At 35.1% G+C, this 23,951-nt stretch overlaps 1 protein-coding gene and 2 pseudogenes across 1 annotated transcript; 1 reads left to right on the forward strand and 2 right to left on the reverse strand.

The window, feature by feature from the left end:
- Positions 1-4,190: 4,190 nt before the first annotated feature.
- LOC124964868 (olfactory receptor 13C4-like) lies at positions 4,191-5,304 on the forward strand (annotated as a pseudogene).
- A 14,011-nt stretch (positions 5,305-19,315) lies between these two features.
- Positions 19,316-20,363, reverse strand: LOC124964062 (28S ribosomal protein S31, mitochondrial-like; annotated as a pseudogene).
- A 1,753-nt stretch (positions 20,364-22,116) lies between these two features.
- Positions 22,117-23,001, reverse strand: LOC124964856 (olfactory receptor 13F1). The gene has a single exon (XM_047525564.1). It carries the CDS (start codon positions 22,999-23,001, stop codon positions 22,117-22,119), a length of 885 nt encoding a protein of 294 aa, XP_047381520.1.
- Between the last annotated feature and the right edge of the window lie 950 nt (positions 23,002-23,951).

The following is a 23,951-nucleotide window of genomic DNA, read 5'->3' on the forward strand; positions in this document are numbered from 1 at the left end:
ACTACCCTAAACTTAGTCTGAACCCTAACACTACTCTTAAACATAAAACTATTTATATATAAAACTGTTTATATGAATATCCATATATATTTTCATGCCCAAATAAATTCATATATATTCATTTATATATTCATACCTTTACTTTAAACCATACTGTAACTATACAGACAACCCTAAACCTATCCGTACATAAAACCATGTATATTTATGTTGGTTATCATATATGTTTTCACATACATATTCATAAATACTCATCTATATTGGTATGTGTGTTCATACCCTAACTTTAACCCTAAACTTACCTTTAATGTAAGTCCAAATCATAACACAATCCCAGCCATAAAAGTATTTACACATAAAACCATTTATATTTATTTGAATATTCTTTTATATTTTGACATCTATATTTATATATCACACAGAAACTCATGCATATTCATATATATTCATACCCTTTCTTTAAACCAAACTACAGCAATACTCCTAACCCTAAACTTTTCCATATATAAAGTCATATATATATTTATATATGTTTTCATATATATTTTATGTAAGTATTCATATAGATTGATATATATGTTCATACTATAACTTTAATCCTAACTGTACCCCTAAACTTAGTCCTTACCTTAACACTAATAAATCTATTTATTTATAAAAACACATATATTTATATGAACATTCATATATATTTGACAGATATATTTATATATTCACATATTAATATATATATTAATTTATATGCTAATATATAAATATATTTGCCATATATTCAAATGTATTCATAAATATTCATTTATGCATTCATACACTTAACACTAAACCTAGCCAAATATAAAACCATATATGTTTATATATGCTTCCATATGTATTTTATTCTAGAATGAACTGTTCCATGAGAAGTTTTCCTATTTAAGGGCACTCATGATGAGTCCTACTTTTCCTATCCTTACATGTCTTAGAATAGGATTTTGCTCAACTTAGGTTATCATTAATATTGTACTCACATTAATTCAGAGCAGCAAAAAGTGTATTCTGGTTTTATGATACTCTTGTTTCAATGGTATGTATTTTTTGAAGTATACCAAACAGTTAAGTGTGGCCCTGCTGTTTGCTGGAAAATGTGAAGGAATGATGTTGTAGGTTATTATCCAAGTTGTTAATCCAGTTTATATAATAAAACAAAAGAAAATCTGCTAAGATCAGAAACACCTGGATAATCTGCCAACTCATAATGAATAAACTAACATCTTTTACTGTGTATGTATCATCAAACCAGCTAATTCATCACAGTCTGCACATGTATTAGAGAGATTCACAGACCTTTTCCCATATCACTAAAAAAGAATTTGAATTAACATGAGCCTCCAGCAATGTGTATGCTGAAAAAAAAAATACCACACGAAACACTGAATTAGGTAATTCTTTATTACTTCAACAGGGCAGAAATCTTCGGATTGTGGTTAGTAGGAAAACAAGGAAGGTGTAATCACCTTTGATGTTATTGTAGCTTCATGCTCCAATTTTTATGAATAGATTGGATAACTGTGACCCCCATTTTGTTCTTCACGTTTGAAAAAAATTAGGGGCAATGAAAAATAAACTTTATTTTTGTAAAATAGCATGTGCCACACACATATAAACAAATATACTTAAGCATTATTATTGCTTATTCCAAGGTTCTCAAACAAAGTCATCAAGAATAATTCCAAAGTCACAGAATTATAGAAGTGAAGAGAGTATTGTTCTTCAAAGATTCTCCATCACATATGTCCAGAGCTGGTCTATGAGATGGTCTTGTCTGAAAAACACAAAATAATAAGAGCAAACTGTTTCTATGAGATCAATGATTAACTTTGAATGAATGTTAAATTGCACTTATGTGGTTCAATTTGCTATGATCAAATGGTCACCCTGTTGAGACTTATCTGACTGAAAAGCGATACAGAGTTTTAGATGGAAAAACAAATATGCAAACCTTCTTTAAAATTAAGAACATTGCTTTTAAACACTGAATCAAAATTTGTCATTGTTTTCTTTTGTCTCCTTCATTGTTCTCCTACTATACTTGACTAAATGAAGAAGTCAGTTTTGCTCTCTGAAACATTCTTGCGCTTTTAAAAGAGTCAACTGGGGTCTTGCTAAGGAAGTCTGGTCCTAAGTCAACGTGATGGAGATTTGGGCCTATTTTTTCTTCTATTTGGTGGAGGGTCTCAGGTCTAATTCCTAGATCCTTGATCCATTTTGAGTTGAGTTTTGTACAGGGTGAGAAACAGGGGTTTAAAATTTCATTTTACTACATATGGATTTCCAGTTTTGCCAGCACCATTTGTTGAAGAGGCTATCTTTTCTCCATTTTAAGTTTTTGGCACCTTTGTCTAGTATGAGATAACTGTACTTATGTGGGTATGTCTCCATGTCTTTTATCCTGTACCATTGATCTACCTGTCTATTTTGGTGCCAATATCATGCTGTTTTTGTTACTATTGCTCTATAGTAGAGTTTAAGGTCTGGTATTGTGAAAACTCCTGCATCACTCTTCCTGCCCAGGATTGCTTTGGCTATTCCGGGTCTTTTGTTCTTCCAGATGAATTTCATGATTGCTTTTTTCTGTTTCTATGAGAAATGTCATAGGGATTTTAATCAGAATTGCATTAAATCTGTATAGCACCTTTGGAAGTATGGCCATTTTGATAATATTAATTCTGCCTATCCAAGAACTTGGGAGATCTTTCCGTCTTCTAAGGTCTTCTTCAATTTCTTTCTTTAATGTTTTGTAGTTTTCATTGTAGAGATCTTTTACCTCTTTGGTTAGATTGATTCCCAAGTATTTTATTTTTTTTTTTGAGGCTATTGCAAATGGAGTTGTTTTCCTCATTTCCCTTTCAGATGTTTCATCGTTTATGTATAAAAATGCTTTAGATTTATGTGTGTTGATTTTATATCCTGCTATTTTGCTGAATTCATTTATGGGGTCTAGAAGTTTTCTGGTGGAGTTTTTTGGATCCTCTAGAAAATCATGTCATCAGCAAATAGTGACAGCTTGTGTTCCTCTTTTCCTATTCGTATCCCTTTAATTTCTTTAGTCTGCCAATTGCTCTGGCTAGTATTTCAAGGATGATGTTGAATAGAAGTGGTGAAATGCAAATTAAAACCACCCTAAGATTTCATCTAACTCCAATTGGAATGGCTATTATCAAGAACACAAACAATAATAGATGTTGGCATAGATGTGGGGAAAATGGCACACTCATGCATTGCTGGTGGAGTTGCAAATTGGTGGAGCCACCCTGGAAAGCAGTGTGGAGATTCCTCAGAAAACTTAGAATGGACCCACCTTTTGAACCAGCTATCCCACTTGTCGGTTTATACCCAAAGGACTTAAAATCAGCATACTACAGTAATGCAGCCACATCAATGTTCATAGCAGCTCAATTCACAATAGCTAGATTGTGGAACCAACCTAGATGCCCTTCAGTTGACGAATGGATAAAGAAACTGTGGTATATATGCACAATGGAATATTACTCAGCCATAAAGAAGAATAAAATTATGGTATTTGCTGGTAAATGAATGAAGTTGGGAAATATGCTGAGTGAAATAGGCCAAACCCAAAAGCTAAAGGCAGAATATTTTCTCTGATAAGTGCGTGACAATATATAACAAAGGGAGGTGGCAGGGAGAAGAGAAGAATGAAGGAACTTTGGATGGTATAGAGAAAATGGGGTGGAAGGGGCGAAGGACAGAAAGATAGTAGAATGAAACAGACAGTATTATCCTATGTATATGTATGATTACATGAATGATGTCAATCTACATTATGTACAACTATAGAAATGGAAATTTGTACCCCATTTGTGTACAATGAATCAAAATGTAGTCTGTAAAAATAAAAAAGATTTTAATTAAAAAACAAATAAATAAATAAATAAAAGAGTCAACTGGGAGTTTACCCAACAATAAGGAAAGTTGTTTCTAAATTTATTTATGATTCTAGAGAAATCTTCAGATATTAGAAACCTGGCAGAGAAACTCTCAATATTGTGGTATCATATTTTTGGCATAAACACTGTTGAAGATGGCAGAATGACAGCTTGGACATCTTCTATCACCCTAGAGAAACAATTCTATAAGACATTTGTCATATTTGTTGCTTGACCCTGAAAATATTTTGTTTTGGATATTCCTTTGATATCCCGAAAGCTGGGACATGGATAAGATAAACCAGGCATTTGTGAGAGAATTCATTCTTCTGGGTCTCTCTGGTTATCCCAAACTAGAGTTCTATTTTTTTTTTTTTTTTTTTGTTCTGATTTTCATTATGTACCTAGCGATTTTAACTGACAATGGTGTTCTGATCACAGCAAGCATCTTTGATTCCCGTCTCACACTCCCGTGAACTTCTTCCTGAGCAACCTCTCCTTCCTGGATATCTGCTACACATCTTCTTCTGTTTCTTCAACTTTGGTGAGCTTAATATCAAATAAAAAAAATTCCTTCTCTGGATGTACAGTGCAGATGTTCTTTGTATTTGCAATGGGGTCAACAGAATGTTTTCTCCTAGGCATGATGGCTTTTGATCGCTATGTGGCCATCTGTAACCCTCTGAGGTACCCCATCATCATGAGCAAGGGGGTGTGTGCACTGATTGCCTCTGTATCATGGCTGTCTGGTGGAATCAATTCAGCTGTGCAAACATCTCTTGCCATGCAACTGCCTTTCTGTGGGAAGAACATTTTCAACCATTTCTTATGTGAGATTTTAGCTGTCCTCAAGCTGGCTTGTGCTGATACATCTCTCAACATTGTTACTCTACATTGTTACCCGTTGTGTCAAATATGGCCTTCAGGGTTCTTCCACTGCTGACCATTTGCTTGTCTTATGTGTTCTTCCTCTATATTATCCTGAGAATAAACTTAGGCACAGGGAGATGCAAGACTTTTTTTCACCTGCTCAACTCATCAGATCATGGTGATCATATTCTATGGTACTATCTTCATCATATATGCAACACCCAAGTCCCAAGACTTCCTTAGAAAAGATAGTCCACAGGACTGGGGAGATAGCTTAGTTGGTAGAGTGCTTGCCTTGCAAGTACAAGGCCCTGGGTTCAATCCCCAGCACCGCAAAAAGAAAAGAAAAAAGAAAAAAAAAAAAAAAAAAAGGGATAGTTCACAAGTTATTGAGGGGCTTATTTCTGTGTTTTATGACTTAGCGACCCCTATGCTGAAGTATAGCTACAGAAATAAAGATGTGAAAGCCACTATGACATATTTGCTATGTCAAAAAACCTTGAAGCAATAATAATAATGAGAAATGTAGGTTTTTCATGTGTAATTAGCTTGATCTAGAGATTTCATAATATGTAAAAATCAAAACACCATGTTGTACACCATTCAATGTATATTTTTCTTATTTGTTGTTAAATATAAATTTAAAAAATAGACTAAATGACATCATTGGGTAACCATAGAGGACCTTATTTAGGAAAAGCAAAATTTTGGAGGAATATTTTTATTCTTTGCCTTCACTGGTCCTGTTCAACTATAATCCCTGAGAACAGAAGTTTCTATAAACAAGATTTTAAGAGGTTCTGATTCATCTCTCTCAAAGACAATGAATTCCTTTGGAATCATCCCTTGCGATAGCTGGAATGAGTGTTTCTGGTGTATTTGTGGCAACAGAGTGGAAAATATCACACATGGACTTTGAAAACAGATGGTAGGAGTTTAAATTCTATTAAGTCACAAACTGCTTAAATAGTATTGGGCAGGTTATTCATCCTTTCTAAACTGTAGTTTCTTTGTTTTCAAAAAGGGAGTAAATAAGGGCTGGGGATGTAGCTCAGTGGTAGAATGCTCACCTAGCACGTGTGAGGCACTGGGTTTGAGCCTTAGCACTGCATGAAAATAAATAAATAAAGGTGTTATGTCCATCTATGACTTAAAAAACACTTTTAAGAAAAAGGGAATAAATAAACCCAGCTCCAGTATTATTGTCAAGACAGTAAATTGTGCAAAATGCCCATTGTAGTGCCAATTCGTAGTAGTTCCCTTTCTACAGGATGTTGAGATAGAATTTTCCATAGAATCAGAATTTAGGACTTGAAGTAAATATTGTGATTTGAATATGAAGGACCTACCTATGACCTCTTACTGTTGTCAAGCACCAATTATTAGAGTCTGACATCTTTCTCATTGAGCCTTTTCTGACATACCTATATAAGGAAAGCATCAACCATGGTTTCTGTGGAAAACTGGGAACAGAGTTTGTTCTAATTCATCTGAAATAAGGAGGTTCTGCAAAAGAGCCTATTTGAGGTTTGAGTGCCTGCAAAGGAAAAGAGATTGACATCTGGCTCCATGAATGGAAGCTTGCTGAGCTGTCTCCCTGTAGGCTCTTTACTAGCAGAGAAGCTGGTCTAGAAGAGATCTGGAAGGTGTCTTTGAGGATTGAAAATAACCAGACAATTTTGAGTTTGCCTGAATATTTCACTCAGTATTTCCTAGAATCAATCAAAAACATTGCCTTATCATAATCAGAATATAATTACTAACACAGAGAATAATGCAGCTATTATCCAATTTTGTGGTCAGCAAACAATGACTCTGGGCAAAACTGTGCATACCACTTGTTTCTGTGTGGGCCCCTAAGCTAAGAATGATGTTTATATTTTTAAACTGTTGAAGAAATTTAAAAAATACTATTGCTTCATGAATATCAAATTTGCATGTACATAAAGTTAAAAAAGTTCTGTTTATAGATAATTCTAGAATCATAGAAAATTGCAAAAATAGCATATACTATAGAGTATTGTGTATGTTTTATCCAGCTTCTTCCAATTCTGACTTTTTATATTATGATAGTAAATATCAAAACTATAAAACTTTCATTGGTTCAATACTATTAATTAGATTATAGAACTTTTTCAGTTTTACCACTTTTAAGTGTAGTTCTTTGCAATTTTTTCCTATGTTCAGATTCTTGTTCCTACTACCATCATCAAAATACATGTCTTTTCCATTGCTACCAAGGAGCTCCCTCTTGTCACCTTGGATTGTTAATTTTAACATGTTCACTCTGTGAGGGTCTGATTCCCAGTTGTCTGGTCAAACACTTGTCTAGGTTCTGTTGTGTAGGTGATTTTTAAATGTGATTAACCTATAAATTAGTAGACATTAGCCTCCCTAATGCAGGTGGCGCTCATCTAATCAGTAGATGACATTCTGAGAAAAGGCTGAGAAAAGAAAAGAATTCTACTTCTAAACTATCTTCAGACAACACTACATTCTTAACTGTTGCTGGAACGTCTAGCCTGCAAACCTTCTTTGTTGATTTCAGACTTACCAGCCCTGACATGAACCAGTTCCTTGAAGTGAATCTTTCTCTTGCTCTCTCTCTACATATATACGTATCTTCTCTGGAGATCCCTGCCTAATAGCACCCCTTTACATTTATGCCCTTACTTGACCCATCCCTTGGTAAGCCTACATTTTTTATTCTCCCTCTCTGCAGTCAGAAATAAAGTTCTAGACCGTTGTGTACTCATTTATTTGCTCATTATCTGTGGCTGCTTTTAACTGAGTTTAGTAGCTATGACAGAAGCACATGGAATGCAGAGCTGAAATGTTTACAATTGGTTCCATTACAGAAAAAAATTTGGTCACTGATCTAGCTGATAAACCTTACTCAAGTTTCACCAATTTCCAAAACAGACCCTTTTTAAGCAAATCAGTTTTTTTCTAGGTTGACTATACAATTCAGAATAGAGTACTGCATTGAGAGGTACATCTATTTAGTTTCCTTTAATTTGTAATAGTCCTTAGCGGAGCTGGAGATTGAACCAGGGGCCTTGTGCTTGCCAGAGAGGTACTCTACCAACTGAGCTATATCCCCAGCCCAAGTTCTTAGCTTTTGTTTTTGATGACCTAAACATATTTACAGGTCTGTTGTCTCTGTATATTTCCTTCTGATTGGGTTTTGTTTCCTCACAATAATATTCCTGATATAATTGTTGTCAAGAGTGACACAGAAATATTTTTTGTTCTCAGTAACTTATATTTGAAAACACATCAGATTGATTTGACTCATTACTGAAAATATTAACATTGACCGTTTGTGATGATGACTATCAGATTTAATCTGTGTAAAATCACTATTTTCCCCTTTTGTTTTAAAAATTAAGAAAAACTAAACTTTGATAAGTACCTTATAAGAAAAATACATAGCTATTATATGAATATCTTATTCCTTGACACCTGCATACCCCTATGTTTAACATTAATTGATTATTGTTTCCTGAACCAATTCTTACTATCATATTTGTTACCTGGTGATTTTCTAATTCCATCATTTTTCCAACATTTATGTATTGTTATTAAACTCTAAGGAGTGGTTTACAAATAAATGAATAATTTACTTATTTATCATTGATTTCCTTGTTTAAATCCATTAGGACACATAATTTCTTATTTGTTTATATTCCATTATTATTACTATTAATTTCATGTTCAAATTGTCTTGATTTTTTCCAATGTCACACTTTCAAGCTATCTCCCATGGTCTTTGGAATGTACCCACAATTCTTTGAGCACTTCTTTACTTTTCCTTATTTATTTATTTATTTATTTTTGGCAACACAAGATGTTTTAAGCTAATCTTGTGCTTTCCTGTCTTAGTTCTTGGAAGCTGTCATTTCTGTAAGAGCCCTGCTTTTTAAATGGAATGTATATTTTAGAAATCAAATCTCAATTGTTTCCATACTGTTACTTTTTCTAGGTTTTCTCAGTACTTATAGTTATGAAATATGTGTGTGTGTGTGTGTGTCTGTGTGTGTGTGTGTGTCTGTGTGTGTTTGTGTGTCTGTGTGTGTGTGTGTGTGTGTGTGCATGCTGAGGATTGAACCTAGAAATGTTTTACTACTAAGCCACATTCCCAACTCTTCTAAAAAAATTTTAAATGGGTCTCCCTAAGTTGCTAAGAGCCTTGCTAAATTGGTGAGAATGGCCTTGAATGTGTGATCCTCCTGCCTCAGCCTTCCAAGCTAATGGGATTACATATGCAACCTAGTTTAGTGTCTTCCATATATATATATATGTATATATCTATATTTAAATAAAACGAAGAGTTCATTCCAATGCATTCAAATACTAAAATTTCCACTCTCTATTTCCACCTTTGATATTTGTACCTTCCATCTCCAACAGTGACACATTTGCAGGGCAAAAGTGAATACTAAAGAAATGAAAATCACTAGGAAGTATCAACCAAGAAATTACCTAGACTTAAGTGATTTCCTCCCTAAGGTTAGAGACCTTGTTTTCTGGGTATGGCTTATTTAGTAGCGAACCATATGGGTCCCATCTTAGTTGTGGGGTTAAAGTATCCTTAATTAGCTGCTATTTTAGATTTGTCTTGAAGTTCTTTTTAAAAGTCTAGAAAGAATGAAACTCATCTGCAAGGAGTTTAACTGCCTGCTTAAACAAAGTGCACCATTCCAACATTCTCTTAAAAAAGCTCAACAAAATCCAGCACTCAGCAAAGTAAATTTTATAATATCTGGAATCCAATAGAAAAATTTCAAGGTATGCAAAGAAGCTAAGTAATTGAACCTGGTTAATAGAAAATGACTGAGAAATGGCAGACTGAGAAATGGGATTAGAGGACAAAGAATTTAAATGAGCTGTAATGAATACAATAAATCTGTTGAATTATTTAAAGGGAAATAGGAATATAATGTGAAAGGAAAATGGGGAAAACACTATTATTCTAGAGGTAAAAGATTCAGTATATGAACTTTTTTAATTTTACATTTTCAGAATATCAAATGTTAACTAGATGGAGTTAACAACAGGGTAGAAACTGAAGAAGAATGATTGGTGAGAATAAAGACATGGCAAAAGAAAATATTCTACAAATGGGCTGGGAGTATCTCAGCTGTGGAGTGTGCTGGCCTGTCACATGCAAGACCCTGAGTTCTGTCCCTAGAACTACTAAAAAAAAAAAAAAAAAAAAAAAAAATCCTAAATGAACCATAGATAAAGAAAGACTGAATATAAAATGAATAGAAACTCAAAGAACTGTGGAGGCTTCCAGACAAGGCAACACTGTATTTGAAGTCCCAGATGGAGAACAAAGAGAGGGAGAGCCAACAAAGTGTTTGAAGCAATAAATGACTGAACATTTCTCAGATTTTATATAAGCTATGAATCCAAAGATCTAGACCTGCAGGATCACAAAGCAGGGAAAACATCAGGAAAACCACAATCCAAAATATTACATTCATGTTGCTGAAAATCAGCAATATGTACTTAGGCTACTCTGAATTCATTAAAAATTTTCTTTCTTGAAAAATAAACTGATGCCTATAATTCCAGGAATAAAACAGAGCCAGAATTTGAAAGATCTAAAGAACGGGGCCAGGAAGGGCATATGATAATGATTTTCTGACGTGCCATAATCCCACATACCTATACAGTAATGAGGGTAGAAATAAAGGCAAATTTATAACATTGTTTAGCTCGCTCAGCCACTTTTAATCTCTGTGCTGAGCGCTATTTCATCTGATTTTGGGTTTGCAATTTCTTGAGATTTTAAGCTTTTGGCAACCACAAATGCTAAACACTTTAAGATTTACTTGTTCTTGAAATGTCCAGGAATTGGTTTGAAATGGCCAGGAATATGTACAAAGTTGTCACATTACTTATTGTTGTTATTTGGCTCCTCTACACATATCTCCTCTCCCTCTTTGCTCATCCTCTTTATTCTTTTTAAATATTTTAGGCATACTCTACCACAGGAAATTACAGGAAATTTTAGAAAGTGTTCCAGGTGATTTTTTTTAATTATTATTTTTTATTTTTACAGACTGTGTTTGGTTCATTGTACACAAATGGAGTACGTCTTTTCGTTTCTATGGTTGTGCACAATGTAGATTCATACAATTCGTGTAATCATACATGTACATAGGATAATTTTGATGTCTGTCTCATTCCACCATTTTTTATACCCCTCCTCCCTCTGATTTCCCTCTATGTGATCTAAAGTTCCTTCATTCTTCTCTCACCCCCCTATCCCCCAACCCCATCATATACCATCATCCACTTATCAGGGAAAATATTTGACCTTTGGTTTTTTGGGATTGGCTTATTTCACTTAACATGATATTCTCCAATTCCATCCATTTATCTGCAAATGCCATAATATTATTATTCTTTATGGCTGAATAATATTCCATTGTATATACATTCCACAGTTTCTTTATTCATTCATCTGTTGAAGGGCATCTAGGTTGGTTCCACAATCTAGTTATTGTGATTTGAGCTGCTATAACCACTGGTGTGACTGTGTTATTATAGTATGCTAATTTTAAGTGCTTTGGGTATAAACCGAGGAGTGGGATAGTTGGTTCAAATGGTGGGTCCATTCCAAGTTTTCTGAGGATTCTCCATACTGTTTTCCAGAGTGACTGCATCAATTTGCAACTCAACCAGCAATGTACAAGTGTGCATTTTCCCCCACATCCATGCCAACATCTATTATTGTTTGTGTTCTTGGTAATAGCCATTCTAATTGGAGTGAGATGAAATCTTAGAGTTGTTTTAATTTGCATTTCTCTAATTACTACAGATGTTGAACACTTTTCCATATATTTATTAATTGTCTGTGTGACTTCTGTAAAGTGTCTGTCCAGTTCCTTCGTCCATTTATTGATTGGGTTCTTTGTATTTTTGGTGTAAAGTTTTGTAAGTTCTTTATAAATTTTGGAGATAAGTGTGGGTGGGAAAGATTTTATCCCACTCTGTAGGCTCTCTTTTCACATTATTGATTGTATCCTTTGCTGAGTAAAAGCTTTTAGCTTGAATCCATCCCATTTATTGATTCTTGCTTTGATTTCTTGTGCTTTGGGAGTCTTGTTAAGGAAGTCTGATCCTAAACCAACATGATGAAGATTTGGGCCTACTTTGTCTTCTATTTGTTGCATGGTCTCTGTTCTAATTCCTAAATCTTTCATCCATTTTGAATTGATTTTTTGATCAAGTAAATTTAGAAACTTTTCTTAGGTTCCCCAAGGAAAATTTTGATACAAAAAAATTATTAAGGAAGTGCTCCCAACAAAACCTGGTAGGAGAGGAAGCAAGCAAAGCTGAGATTACAGGCCAATGTCCCACGATGTGCAGCTTGAGTCTGGATACCCAGAGGAAATTTGGAATGTGACAACTCAGATTTGTGACACCACACACAAACTAGTTTGAACCAAATAGGTTTTGAAACAGAAAAGGTGACCATCCATGCAATCAAATTTTCCACTTACTAGATACCAAAATAATATCAATGAACATTTCCTCACTTCTCAACTTAATATGAAGGAGGAGAACCCTTGTGTCCTAGGAGTGGTATTATTAAGAAAATGTTGACTCCACAGTAATGTAGAAGATTCATGGCAAGTTAAGAGTCAAATGTTTTCATATCATTTAAGTTTGCCAACTAAAATGTTGGGACATAGGACTAAAATCAATTTGCAAAAATTAGAGAAAAAAATTATCATGACCCTCACAAATTCTGTTCAAAGTTAGCATTAGACATTCCTACAAATGTCTCCATCTTTACCTTTTCTAATTTGTGAATGATTCTACAATTGGCTATTCACAACAGGGACCATCATATTTGTTATGTCATTTTGTGGAAGTGAAGAGAAAATAATAGCTTCACATGAAAAGATTAAACATAGAATAAGATTGAATCTGAAAAAAATATGTAAAGTTTCCAAGGTGAGAAAATAGATAACAGCGATCAGTTTTACCTCAGCCATTAGATGTATCAGCTGAACTGTACTGTTATTTGCTGTGTTTGTTATGGTGCTTTGATAAATCACATTGTTTCATTTGAAGCAGAACTTCAAATGTAGTAATCTACATTCAGTGTAAATAACCAATATGATTTGGTTTCTTTATAAATAAGGTGGCAGTCAGCAAGAGGTAAGAAGACTAAATAGAATTGGGATTCTTCTCAATTTGATCAGGTTTCTTTTTTCAGGGCATAGTAAACATTAAAGTTATAAGCACTTAATCAACAAATATTTTGAAGATGTTTATTATATATAATACATATGTATTAAATCAATCAAGATTTTTATTTGTGCACAAATTCTGAAACTCACTGAGATTATTTTTCTTATCTATTATATAAGGAGAAAAATATCTGTATCAAAATTTATTTTTGGATTAAATAAGGCAACTTGTAAAGTACCACGTTCTTGTTAAGTGTAGTCTTGTAAAAGTCAGTATTTCAGGCTAATCCAGATGTTTACATCCCACGAAACATAGCAGAATGATTAGCACTTAATTATTTACTTTAACAATGACACATGCCTCCCTATTCATCTTTATCAACTTCAAAAAGAAAATTATTAAGTATGACCATTTGTGGAGTTGTCTATGATTTACCAAACACTGTAATCCTGAAATGATGATTTAACATGTTACTTTGTTTAATCCTCAAATAACTTTGGAGGTAGGTATCTTTCTCGCTATTTGATATATAAATAAATTAATGTAAGTGAGATTAAAAATCTGCACACAAAATTAAGTGGAATCAATGTTGGAAAACTTGCATTGAGTTCAACGTATACAGAATAGTGTGCATAATTTACATTCAAAATATTTGTTAAGTCAGAGTCCAGGTGGAATGAGGACATCCATGCAGAGTGGTCAATATAACATGTGACATCAGAACCCGAGCAAGGTGGGAAGGATGACCATAATGAAGGTGATCTTGATACAGGGAAACAGAGGTAGCAGAATGAGGAGGTCATCCTTATGTGCAGGCTGCTTCATACTAGCTTTAGAACCCAAACACTGTACCTAGGGATATCCACATGGAGGGGACCTGGCATTATATAAGGAATTTTGAGTAGAGTGAGTGGGAAGTCAGAACCTAAGCAGGGTGAGGAAAGTGTCCAAATGGAGGAGAAGCCCTGCGTGTGTAGTCAGGGAGAAACAGGCATCCTTGTGGGGCTGTGGATATGAGAGTGGCCACATCTATATGTGATAATATCAGGAAACTTGGAGTAATAAAATATAGGAATATGTTAGAGATGAACATAAACCAACTTTCTCACTATCAGAGAAAAGACGTAAATATAAGACACAGAGAGAGCTAGAATAAAACCTGTCTCAATAGTTTACCAAACTAGTGAAATTGGAAACACCACTGTGTTTTCAATATTAAATAAAGTTGAAAATTAATACAGGTAGAAATGTATATGTGTACATCGTGTGTGTGTGTGTGTGTGTGTACATGCATGTGTTCCTGTGCTGTCCACTGAGAGGGCCTGCGAGCAGAAACTTTTGGTTCTAGAGATTTTTCACATGCTGTTGGTCCCAAATCATGCTCATCATTTTCCTTAACATTTATTTCTCACACAAAGAGGACCCGCCTCACAGCTCACTTTACTGACAAGGTCAAGAGTGTGTCAAATGAGCTCTCTGTCTTCAGATTTTTGTAGATGTTTTCCAGTTCAGGAATTTTCCCCTCTGATTACCAGGAAAATAAATTTCCATTTAAGACTTCCTGATATGATCCTTAGAGATGTTGCTCTTATGTCTGTGACACTGTACATCCTGGCTTCTCCTTCTGCCACGCAGGCAGCTTCTCCAGCAGCTTTGGAACCTGTGCTGCTTTCTTCCATCTCAAGATGGGTGGACCTGAAGGTTCAGTTAGAAAGTCCAGTGTTCTCTTTATTTGTGGTCATACCATGCCTCATGCCTCAGTGCCCTTGACTCTCTGTTCTTTTTTTCTCTTTCTCTCTGAATGGAAAGTGGTAGATGATCATCTGAGTAATCCATTCTTACTGTAAACACAAAACTTATGACTTAGCTTCTTTCTGTCCCCTTATCCCATGCTCATATAATTTTTACCTTCCAGATTGAACACAGGTCTAATCATAGCCACAAACCTTCTGGGTTCAATTCTTCCAAAGATTGCTTTCTCCTATAAAGTCCTCTGCCTTCTGTTTACATGACTAGAGAATGAAGGGCTAGGAACTTAGAGCATTATAATGTTTTCTCCTAACTTACTAGATTTTTCTTTCAGGTATAAGACAATTAAACTTTGAGTGTGGTACTCCTGCACTGAGAAAAAGAAGTTGTAGGAAAAATGTACTTTTGAATCAAACAGACCTGGTTTGGATCCTAGAGTCACTGTTTATAAGTTATATGAATTGACCATTTGCTTCATCTATGAACTTCAGCTTCTTCTCTAAAAATTGAGATTAATAATACCTACTTTTTAGGTTTATTGATAGCCTCCAGTGAATTAATAGGTATAATTATCAATCACAATCCCTGTCAAAACAAACTTAAAATAGTGCACAATTATGTTTTTTTCTCCCCTTCACTTTTTTTTGGCATTTTGTTCCATCAATAATCTTCTACAATTAATTCATAGACTACTTACTGTACTTTAACTATGGAATATGATCCAGGGAGATTTTCTTATCAAGACTGACTCTTGGATTTTCTTAAAAGACTGTGAAGTGACCAGACCCAGAGTTTACTTGTTTACTTGTTTTTGTTTAACTTTGTTTTAGTAATACATACAAACTAAAGTTAATATGAACTTTGTAATTAGAAAAAAGGGAATTAATTTTAAACTGTATGGTTTTCTAGCCATGAAACCTTAAGGAAATAAATCAATTTTATTGTATTTTAACCTCATGGTGTGTAAAATTACCATATGTATACTTAGCATTTAAGGTAATTAAGAGGATTCACTTGTGAGAAGTGAGTAGAGTTCTCTTCTTTTTACCTCTTCTCTCTTCTTTCTGTGTTTCTGCTAGTCTATCATGAACCAAATTGAAATGTCTATCTGATTTTGATCATTGCTCTTGTGACTATCTTCTTTTCTGCTTGGCTGAGAGGGAAATGGAAGAAGACCCAGGAAGACAGATCATGGTTCATATACCATTGGATGTTCTGGCTCCCTCCTTCTGGGGATATGCTGCCTTGGCAAACCTGAAAGTTCTATCCTTGACCTCCCACTCAGAAATAGGATCCTGATTTGATATTATACGAGTCCTCTATGGCTCATGAAGAGCTGGCTCTCTTTTAGGCTGCCTACTGTGGTAACCAGTATGATGGACACAAAAGCAACGGGGTTCATCGGATCTGAGCCCTCCTTCACAAGAGAGGAAGACGGGGTGGGAAGAGACAAAGTATCTAATGCAATTCTAATTTGATTTTTAAATTTATTCACATGTATCAGTTATAAAATAACTTAGCTGACATGGCATATATAGTATAAGAGAGTAAGGATGTTTTAAAATAGACCTAAAAGTAAATTAATGACATATAGCTTGAGGACAAACATTTAATAGAAAAATTTTTGTATTTTCAGAAAGTATACCATTATCTATTCTTAAACATCTTACATGTAAGCTGAGCGATCAAGACAAGGACAGACATAAGGTTTACAGGGCCCATAAAATTTATTTTCATTAAGGTGAGAGGGAACTTTATTCTCATAAGGCCCTGGAACTTAAGGTTGACAATAAAAAAGATGAACTGAGAAAAACTGAACTGAAAGAGATAATTGGCTGTGTATTATACATTAACAATTTCTTTCAGCTAGCGTAATAGATATACCCAAGCTACGAGTGTTCAGAGACACCAGTTTTGGATTTGGAGGGATATTCTTTCTTTATTGTCATCTGATTTCTAGAACTTTAACTTTGCTATCCCTAATGATCTTTCTCTTCACTTCATAGTAAAAACTGACTTTCATGGTCAATCCTCATCTTTAACCAGAATTAATCTACTTCTATGACTCAACCTTTCAAAATACTACTGCTGACATATTCCACACTGATGCTAATATACAATTCTGAGAGGAAATCTAAGGGTGGCTTCTAAGTTCAGATATTTGATTCACTATAGTCTAGCTATCATTTTGCTCCCTATTATATGAGTATTTCCAAGTTCTGGAGGTGAGCCCACTTCTTCTTCAGTTCCCCAGTGTATCTGAATACCCACTAACTAATTTAACAGGAAAGGTGAAGAGACACACTGAGGGAAAGAATTGAAGCAAATAAACTAAATAGTTGTAGTTATAGGTATGTTGTGAGGAAATTAGTTTTAGACAAATTGATTTGGGTCGAATTAATGTTGCAAGCTCTTTTAGTAATATTATCTATTTTAATAGAGATGCGTCTCGTAAAGTAATGGTATGACCACTGAAGAAAGCAATTTGGGGTTACATATGGAGAGTCATAAAATTTCTCTATTGAGAAATATAAAATTTTTCATTGCCTTTGATGATGTAAACACACTCCTAAAAATTTGTTCAAAGATGGAATCAAAAAGAAAAACGAAATCACACACAGAATGGTGGTCATAGCAGTATTAGTGATGGCAAGACGCTAGTTTCTGTATTTAGACATAAAGAACAGAGAGGTCACATTTTTTAGTCAGCTTTGTATTGCTGTGACCAAAAGACCTGATAAGAACAATGTAGAGGAGGGAAAGTTTATTTTGGCTCATGTTTTTCAGAGATTTAGTCCATGGTTGACTGACTCCATAGTTCTGGGCCCAAGATGAGACAGACCATTATGGTAGAAGAGTGTGATGGAGGGAAGCAGCTCAGGGTATGGCAACCAGGAAGCTGGGAGAGACCAGGGGCAAAATATAAACCCCAAAGTCATGCCTCCAGTGACTTACTTCATCCAGCTACATTCTACCTGCCTACAGATACCACCCCACTAATCCATATCAGGTTACAGGCCTCATAACTCAGTCATTTCACCTCTGAACATTCTTGTATTGTCTCACGCATACGCTTTTGGGGGACATCTCATAACTAAACCATAACAGCACACTTTCATGTCACACTTGCATAGTGACGCATGAGAATCTGCAGTAATGAGTGAGAACCCAATCTTCTCTTTGTTACCAACCCAGGCCACCAAGTTCATCTTATCCAGTTTCCTGATTTCAAATACCATTTGTATGCTGACACCTTCCAATTTATATCCCTCGTACTGGCTTCTCTAAACACAAGACATACTTATTCATGTACATACTTATTCATGTACATACTTATCATATTTAATACAGAATTTGAACTTAATAAACACATGATATTCTTAAACACATGATATTTTCCTACATATCCACCTCATCTGCAGCCTTGCTTCTTTCAGGGAGTTGCCAACCTGTTAATGGCTGTTAATTCAGGTTCCCAGAACAGACAGTGAGGGGATGGAGAAAAGACAAACAGATACACAAATAGAGAAAAAGCTGGGTCTCGGTGGTTGACTTCTTGGTAGGGAGGTAGTAACACACAACAAACTCAGCACTATTTTTATATAGGTATAAACATCAAAAGGATTTATTGTGAGAAAGTTTCTTCAAATAAGCAGAACCAAGGTCATGAGTATGAACAGCCTGATTATGACTATCTACATGTGCCCATAACTTTCTACCCCCAATAGCTGGCATCTGAACTTCAAGGCCAAGAACTGAATGGCTCTGTGGCTGGCACAGAACCTCCTATTAAATGGGGCATCACCATAGTACCTGGGAAGTCTCAAATTTACTCCTTTGCATGGAGAGTCCCCAAGAGAGGCATTGTCTCTGTCACAGGACAGTTAAAAACCTATCTTTCAGTTGCTGCTTCCAACAGAGTGTGATAACTTCATCCTTCCCACTTCTTAGGTAAAAAAAAACCTTGAGGTTATCCTTGATGTTTCTCTTTCTCTTATACGCAGATTCAATCCTTTATAAATTTTCTGCCTTCTCAGCATACCAAAATATGAATATTTCTTACCATTTTCATAAATATCACTCTTGGTGGCACTTTCCTTTTTCCAGAATTACTACAGTGGGTTTTCAGCCTTCCTGGTTCTATACTTATCCCCCCATAAGCTGACTTCATTAGAATATGCAGATGATTCCTTTTGAACATGAAACAATACCATGATATATCAACATGATTCACACTTTAAAGAACAGAGCTACGGATAACAGATTAAACTCTCATACACCCATTTTTCTAATCTAATTTCTAGGATCACTCTGCAGTGTTTTTTTTTTTTCATTGATAGTAGTCTTGCTAAAGTGATCATTATATTTATTATATTATCTATTGCATTATATAAATAAGAATATTTAAGTAATCTTTAAAATATTTCCCCTGTAGTTGTATGTAGAATTAATTTTTCAAGTTAAAAATGGCAAACTAGATTTTTACCTATTTTCTGTACAAATAGTGTTGCCTCAAATTTTCAATTCAGTACTTTTTTTCTAGTAAAATTATTTAGTTATAATATCCATCTCCAACAGCCTGAAATAAAAATTTCCATTGTCTTAATTAAACTGTTATTTTGTTTTAGAATGTCCCTTTTCTCTTTAAAATAATTCCTAAACCACTCTATGTGCTCAACATTCTGTTTAACACTCAGATATGGGTTTTTGGAAAGGTCACAAAGTCACCAGCCACACGAAATGGTGCATTGGTCCTGGTTTTGGAAAACCCTTCAGGTGTTTATTCAAAAATATATGTTCACGAAATTCTGAACCATCATCATCAAACCTGCTGCGTTATTGATTGGGAACTCCCAGAGTTTCCCCTCTGTTGTCTACTGGATCATCTCTTCAAACCCATTCTGATAGGGCTAGTAAATCAACACCCTATCAGATTTACTATAGCTAGTTGCTTAGCAAATTCCACATCCCAAAGAGAAGGTGATGTCTCTGTTTCAAAGTGAAAAATGTTAAGTCTCCTCCCCTTGAGTGCGTTTTTCCTTTTTTTTTTTTTTTTTTTTTTTTTTTAAGATCAGCTGTCTTCTCCTGGCTGAGAGAACGATCAGATCCTTCTTCAAACTGAATCTGATGCTCTGGTCTTGTACCAACTCTAGCTGTAGCAGTTTTGGCAATTTTCATATCTGATATTAAGTTACTGAAACGAATTTCGGTCTCTCTCTATTTTTCTGTGCCCTTGAGTCTTTTTCATGCTGACAGAGCTGCCTGAGCAGCTCTGACTTGGTTGTCTGCTTGTCAAAAGGGAGAGAATCTGCCAGAGCAGATGTAGCTGCCACCAACTCAGGATTCAGGAACTCATTTCCCTTCTTTGAAGCATCTCCTGGAAGTCTTTGAAGCCCACCAATTGTTGTCTCCAAACTTTTAAGTTTTTTTTTGTTGTTGTTTGTACATTTACTGTGCTTAATTCAACGTTCAAGTCCTTTATAATGTCTCACAAGTCCTTTTTTTTTTTTTTTTTTTTTTTTTTTTTTTTTGTATTCTCCTTTACTCTGTCTTGGTTCTCTGAAGTCTTCTCGGAAGTCACACCAGTTGGAACACACTGCTCATCCTTGCTATAGATCACACTACTAGTGCCAAAATAACTTTGGATATTATTTTCTGTCCTGACAGTTAGGAGTGGAGGAGTAGCAAGAAGCAGGATCGCAGCTGCCCACGCCTTGGGACTTCCACAGGACAGAGAGGCGGGTGAGGCGCCAAGAGATAGAAACGCTGACCTCACCTCAGTACTTTTACTACAGGTTTTCTTTTTTTATAAAAATAAGTAAATATTATGAATCTGTGTATGCCGAATGTTTTGGATTTTTAGAAATTTGTGTATTGGTGAATTGGTGTGGAGATTGGATGAGTAATAGGTTTAACGTTCCTGCCTCCTCTTCAACCAAATAAAAGTATCACATGTGATCACTGTTCTCATAGTGAGGTATTTAAGGATGAAAATAAAAATAGCTGTGTTATCTTTTATTCATAATATAAACTTCACAATCCTTACCTTTGGAGAGACTCTGAATTAATGGAACTGGGCATTGGACATCTGAGAAAGAAATTTTTCTCATTATGCTAAGGGTACTTGGGTTAAGGTCACCAGGAGAGTTCCTACTCAAACCCTTTCTTCCCACATGGTTCCTTCCTCAATCCATTCACCCACCATTGAGTTATTCCTTGCAAGTTCTGCCTTGCCTAGTTAGACTGGGACCTTGTGTGATGATTACCCTTAATTACTGCCTTTCCTAACCTAAGACTCGGGGAGATGAAGTACCCTTTCCATAGGATAAGGCCATCACCCACATAACTCCAAGGAAGCTTCTCTGATGAAGAAGTACTCTACACACAGTGGCCTCCTTATTCCCCAGCTCCAGTGAAAGTATAGAAGACAAAAAAAAAAGCATATCAATTTGTATTATGATGAAAGTATAATTAATATAATTTCATTCACCTATATTAAGGCTGATCATGAGTATTTTTCTACAATACATTAATAAATCATTTCTTTTGCAACGTAATCACTACAGGGTAGAGATATTTTCTTCCTCAGCTTTAATTGGTCAGCATGCTTTAACAAAAATAATAACATTGTGGCATAGTGTGTTGATGAATTCACTAAGACATTAAAGTACAATATGAGAGTATTCTGACTCTGCACCTATAATACTTAAAGATGTCCTGATTGTTACCTTTACTGCACCTTATCCTTAGGACTATCATCATTCACAGTTTTGTTATGACATTGTTGCACATTCACTGATATTTACTCATCCCCTACATACACATCCCAGATAAACAGAATTATTCATATCTTACAATATATAAAATCATATATTTTTCCCATTTTAACATTTTGGAAAATAGAGTTGCAAAATTGATGGTGTTGAGGTTTTATGATATATATATATATATATATATATATATTTATTTACTTAATTTAAAATAAATTAAGACAATGGCAAATTGTTAAGGAAAAAATCATTTCAAAAATTACCAAACTCAAAATTTTACATTCTTGTTATATGAGTTATTTTCATGGGTATGCCATAACTGAACTGTAAGTTGAATATGAAATAATAGTCAATTGCCTGTTTAATATTATACTAATATTCAATAAATACTACTTTCCTAGAAATATAATTAATTCTGTGTAAGTGATTAGTACAAAATTTTTGTTTACATGGCAAATTAGAATAGAGGATATAGTGGTGAGATCCTATTGAAAACAAATGTACTCTTTCTAATATTATTTGAGGGTGGAAATGAAGATATTCCTAAAAGGATTCCTAATCAGCAATTTCTTCACAGCCACTTTTACTTATTTGTTCCGTAGACTATAGATAATAGGATTCAACATGGGCGTTAATCCTGCATATATCAAAGCCATAAACTTATCTATTTCCTGTGAATTTACAGCCGAGGGCTTCAGGTACATGGAGAGAGCTGTCCCATAGAACAGAACCACCACAGTCAGGTGGGCTGCACAGGTTGAAAAGGCTTTGCTTCGGCCATCCACTGAGCTGATTCTCAGGATGTTGGAGAGGATAAATGCATAAGAGATACAGATGAGCAGCATTGGCATGGGAAGAAGAAGCACACTGATCGCCAGCATAATTAACTGCACCACAGAAGTGTCCACACAAGCCAGTTTCAAGATAGCCAGAATTTCACAAGTGAAATGATTGATACTGTTGCCACAGAGAGACAGCTGCAGCACAGGCACTGTTTCCACCAGGGCAGTGAGGCAGCCTGTCAACCAGGAACCAGCTGCAATCTGCACACAGACCCTCCTGTTCATGATGAGTGGGTATCTCAAGGGGTTGCAAATGGCCACATACCGGTCATAGGCCATCATGGAGAGGAGCACACATTCAGTAGAGCCCATGGCAAGGGAGAAATACATCTGAGAAGCACATCCTGAGAAGGAGATGGTGTTTTTCCCTGAAACAAAGTTTGCAAGCATTGGGGTAAGAGCAGAAGAGGTATACCAGATGTCCAGAAAGGAGAGGTTGCTGAGGAAAAAGTACATGGGGGTGTGCAGGTGGGAATCCAGGATAGTGATGGAGATCAGAATTATATTGCCCAGCACAGCACTCAGGTACATCAGCAGACACAGCACAAATATGATGACTTCAACTTTGGGGTAGTGGGAAAATCCCAGGAAGAAAAATACTGTTACAGATGTCCAATTTTCCTGGAACATTTTATTATATTATGTTCATTTATAGATGCATCACATGTTAACCTATGAGGTTAATATCACATGTTAACCTGTTATGTAGAGAGTGAAGGATCCCCCTTCACATTTTTTGGCATTTTTTTCTTTATATGAACCTGTGATCTGTGCTTAAATGCTTCTCTATGTTGGTTATAGTACTTAGCACATATTAGAATAATTTTTCATTATTATAATTAAGCAGGGAATCAACAGACTCATACCCAGATTATTTTTTTTTTTTGCCGCAAAACATTTTGTTTGTTTGTTTTTTGGTAATATCAAGAAAGAGCAGAAGGGAGGTTAACTACTTAACAAAAAAGGAGGAGAAAAGAATCGATCTTTTGCTTTCTTTCTTTTTCCAAAACCACATTTGTAACTGATCTACAGAAATGATCTATTTCATTTATTTACCTTTGAAACATTGAAATGATTTTCTTCCCCAAGTTTGGTTATAGTCTCCTTACTTACAAAAAGTTCTGCCTCCCAAGTTCACAATTCTTCTGCCACTCCAAGAGATATGTGAAGAATGACTTAGAAGATTAGGTTATTAAAAAAGATAATAGATTTCCACAGACAAAAATTCACTGAAGACATTGGACATTTAGACACAAGTCCAGATTTTCCTCTTCAAACCAAGGAAAATAGTGATATGATCTCATGGTGGGAGATACATGGTAGATATATCTTTTAATCTACATTGCAGAAGCATCCTCCAAAGCACCAGCCATTGGTACCTTAAGACATTTAAGCTATTTTTTCTTTTGAGAAATTTCTAAATAATGCAGCAAATTAAAATTACTCTTCCATTTGTAGAGTATTACAAAACTCCAGGGATGATGTCCCATAGATCCAATTATACTCTGTAGTTTGTGTGTTCTGATTATGGTGTTATTCAAACAAGTAATAAACATGTTCCTGTCAACACTCTTTGGGAA

Source organism: Sciurus carolinensis, chromosome 14, assembly GCF_902686445.1.
Source record: "Sciurus carolinensis chromosome 14, mSciCar1.2, whole genome shotgun sequence".
Lineage (NCBI taxonomy): Eukaryota > Metazoa > Chordata > Mammalia > Rodentia > Sciuridae > Sciurus > Sciurus carolinensis.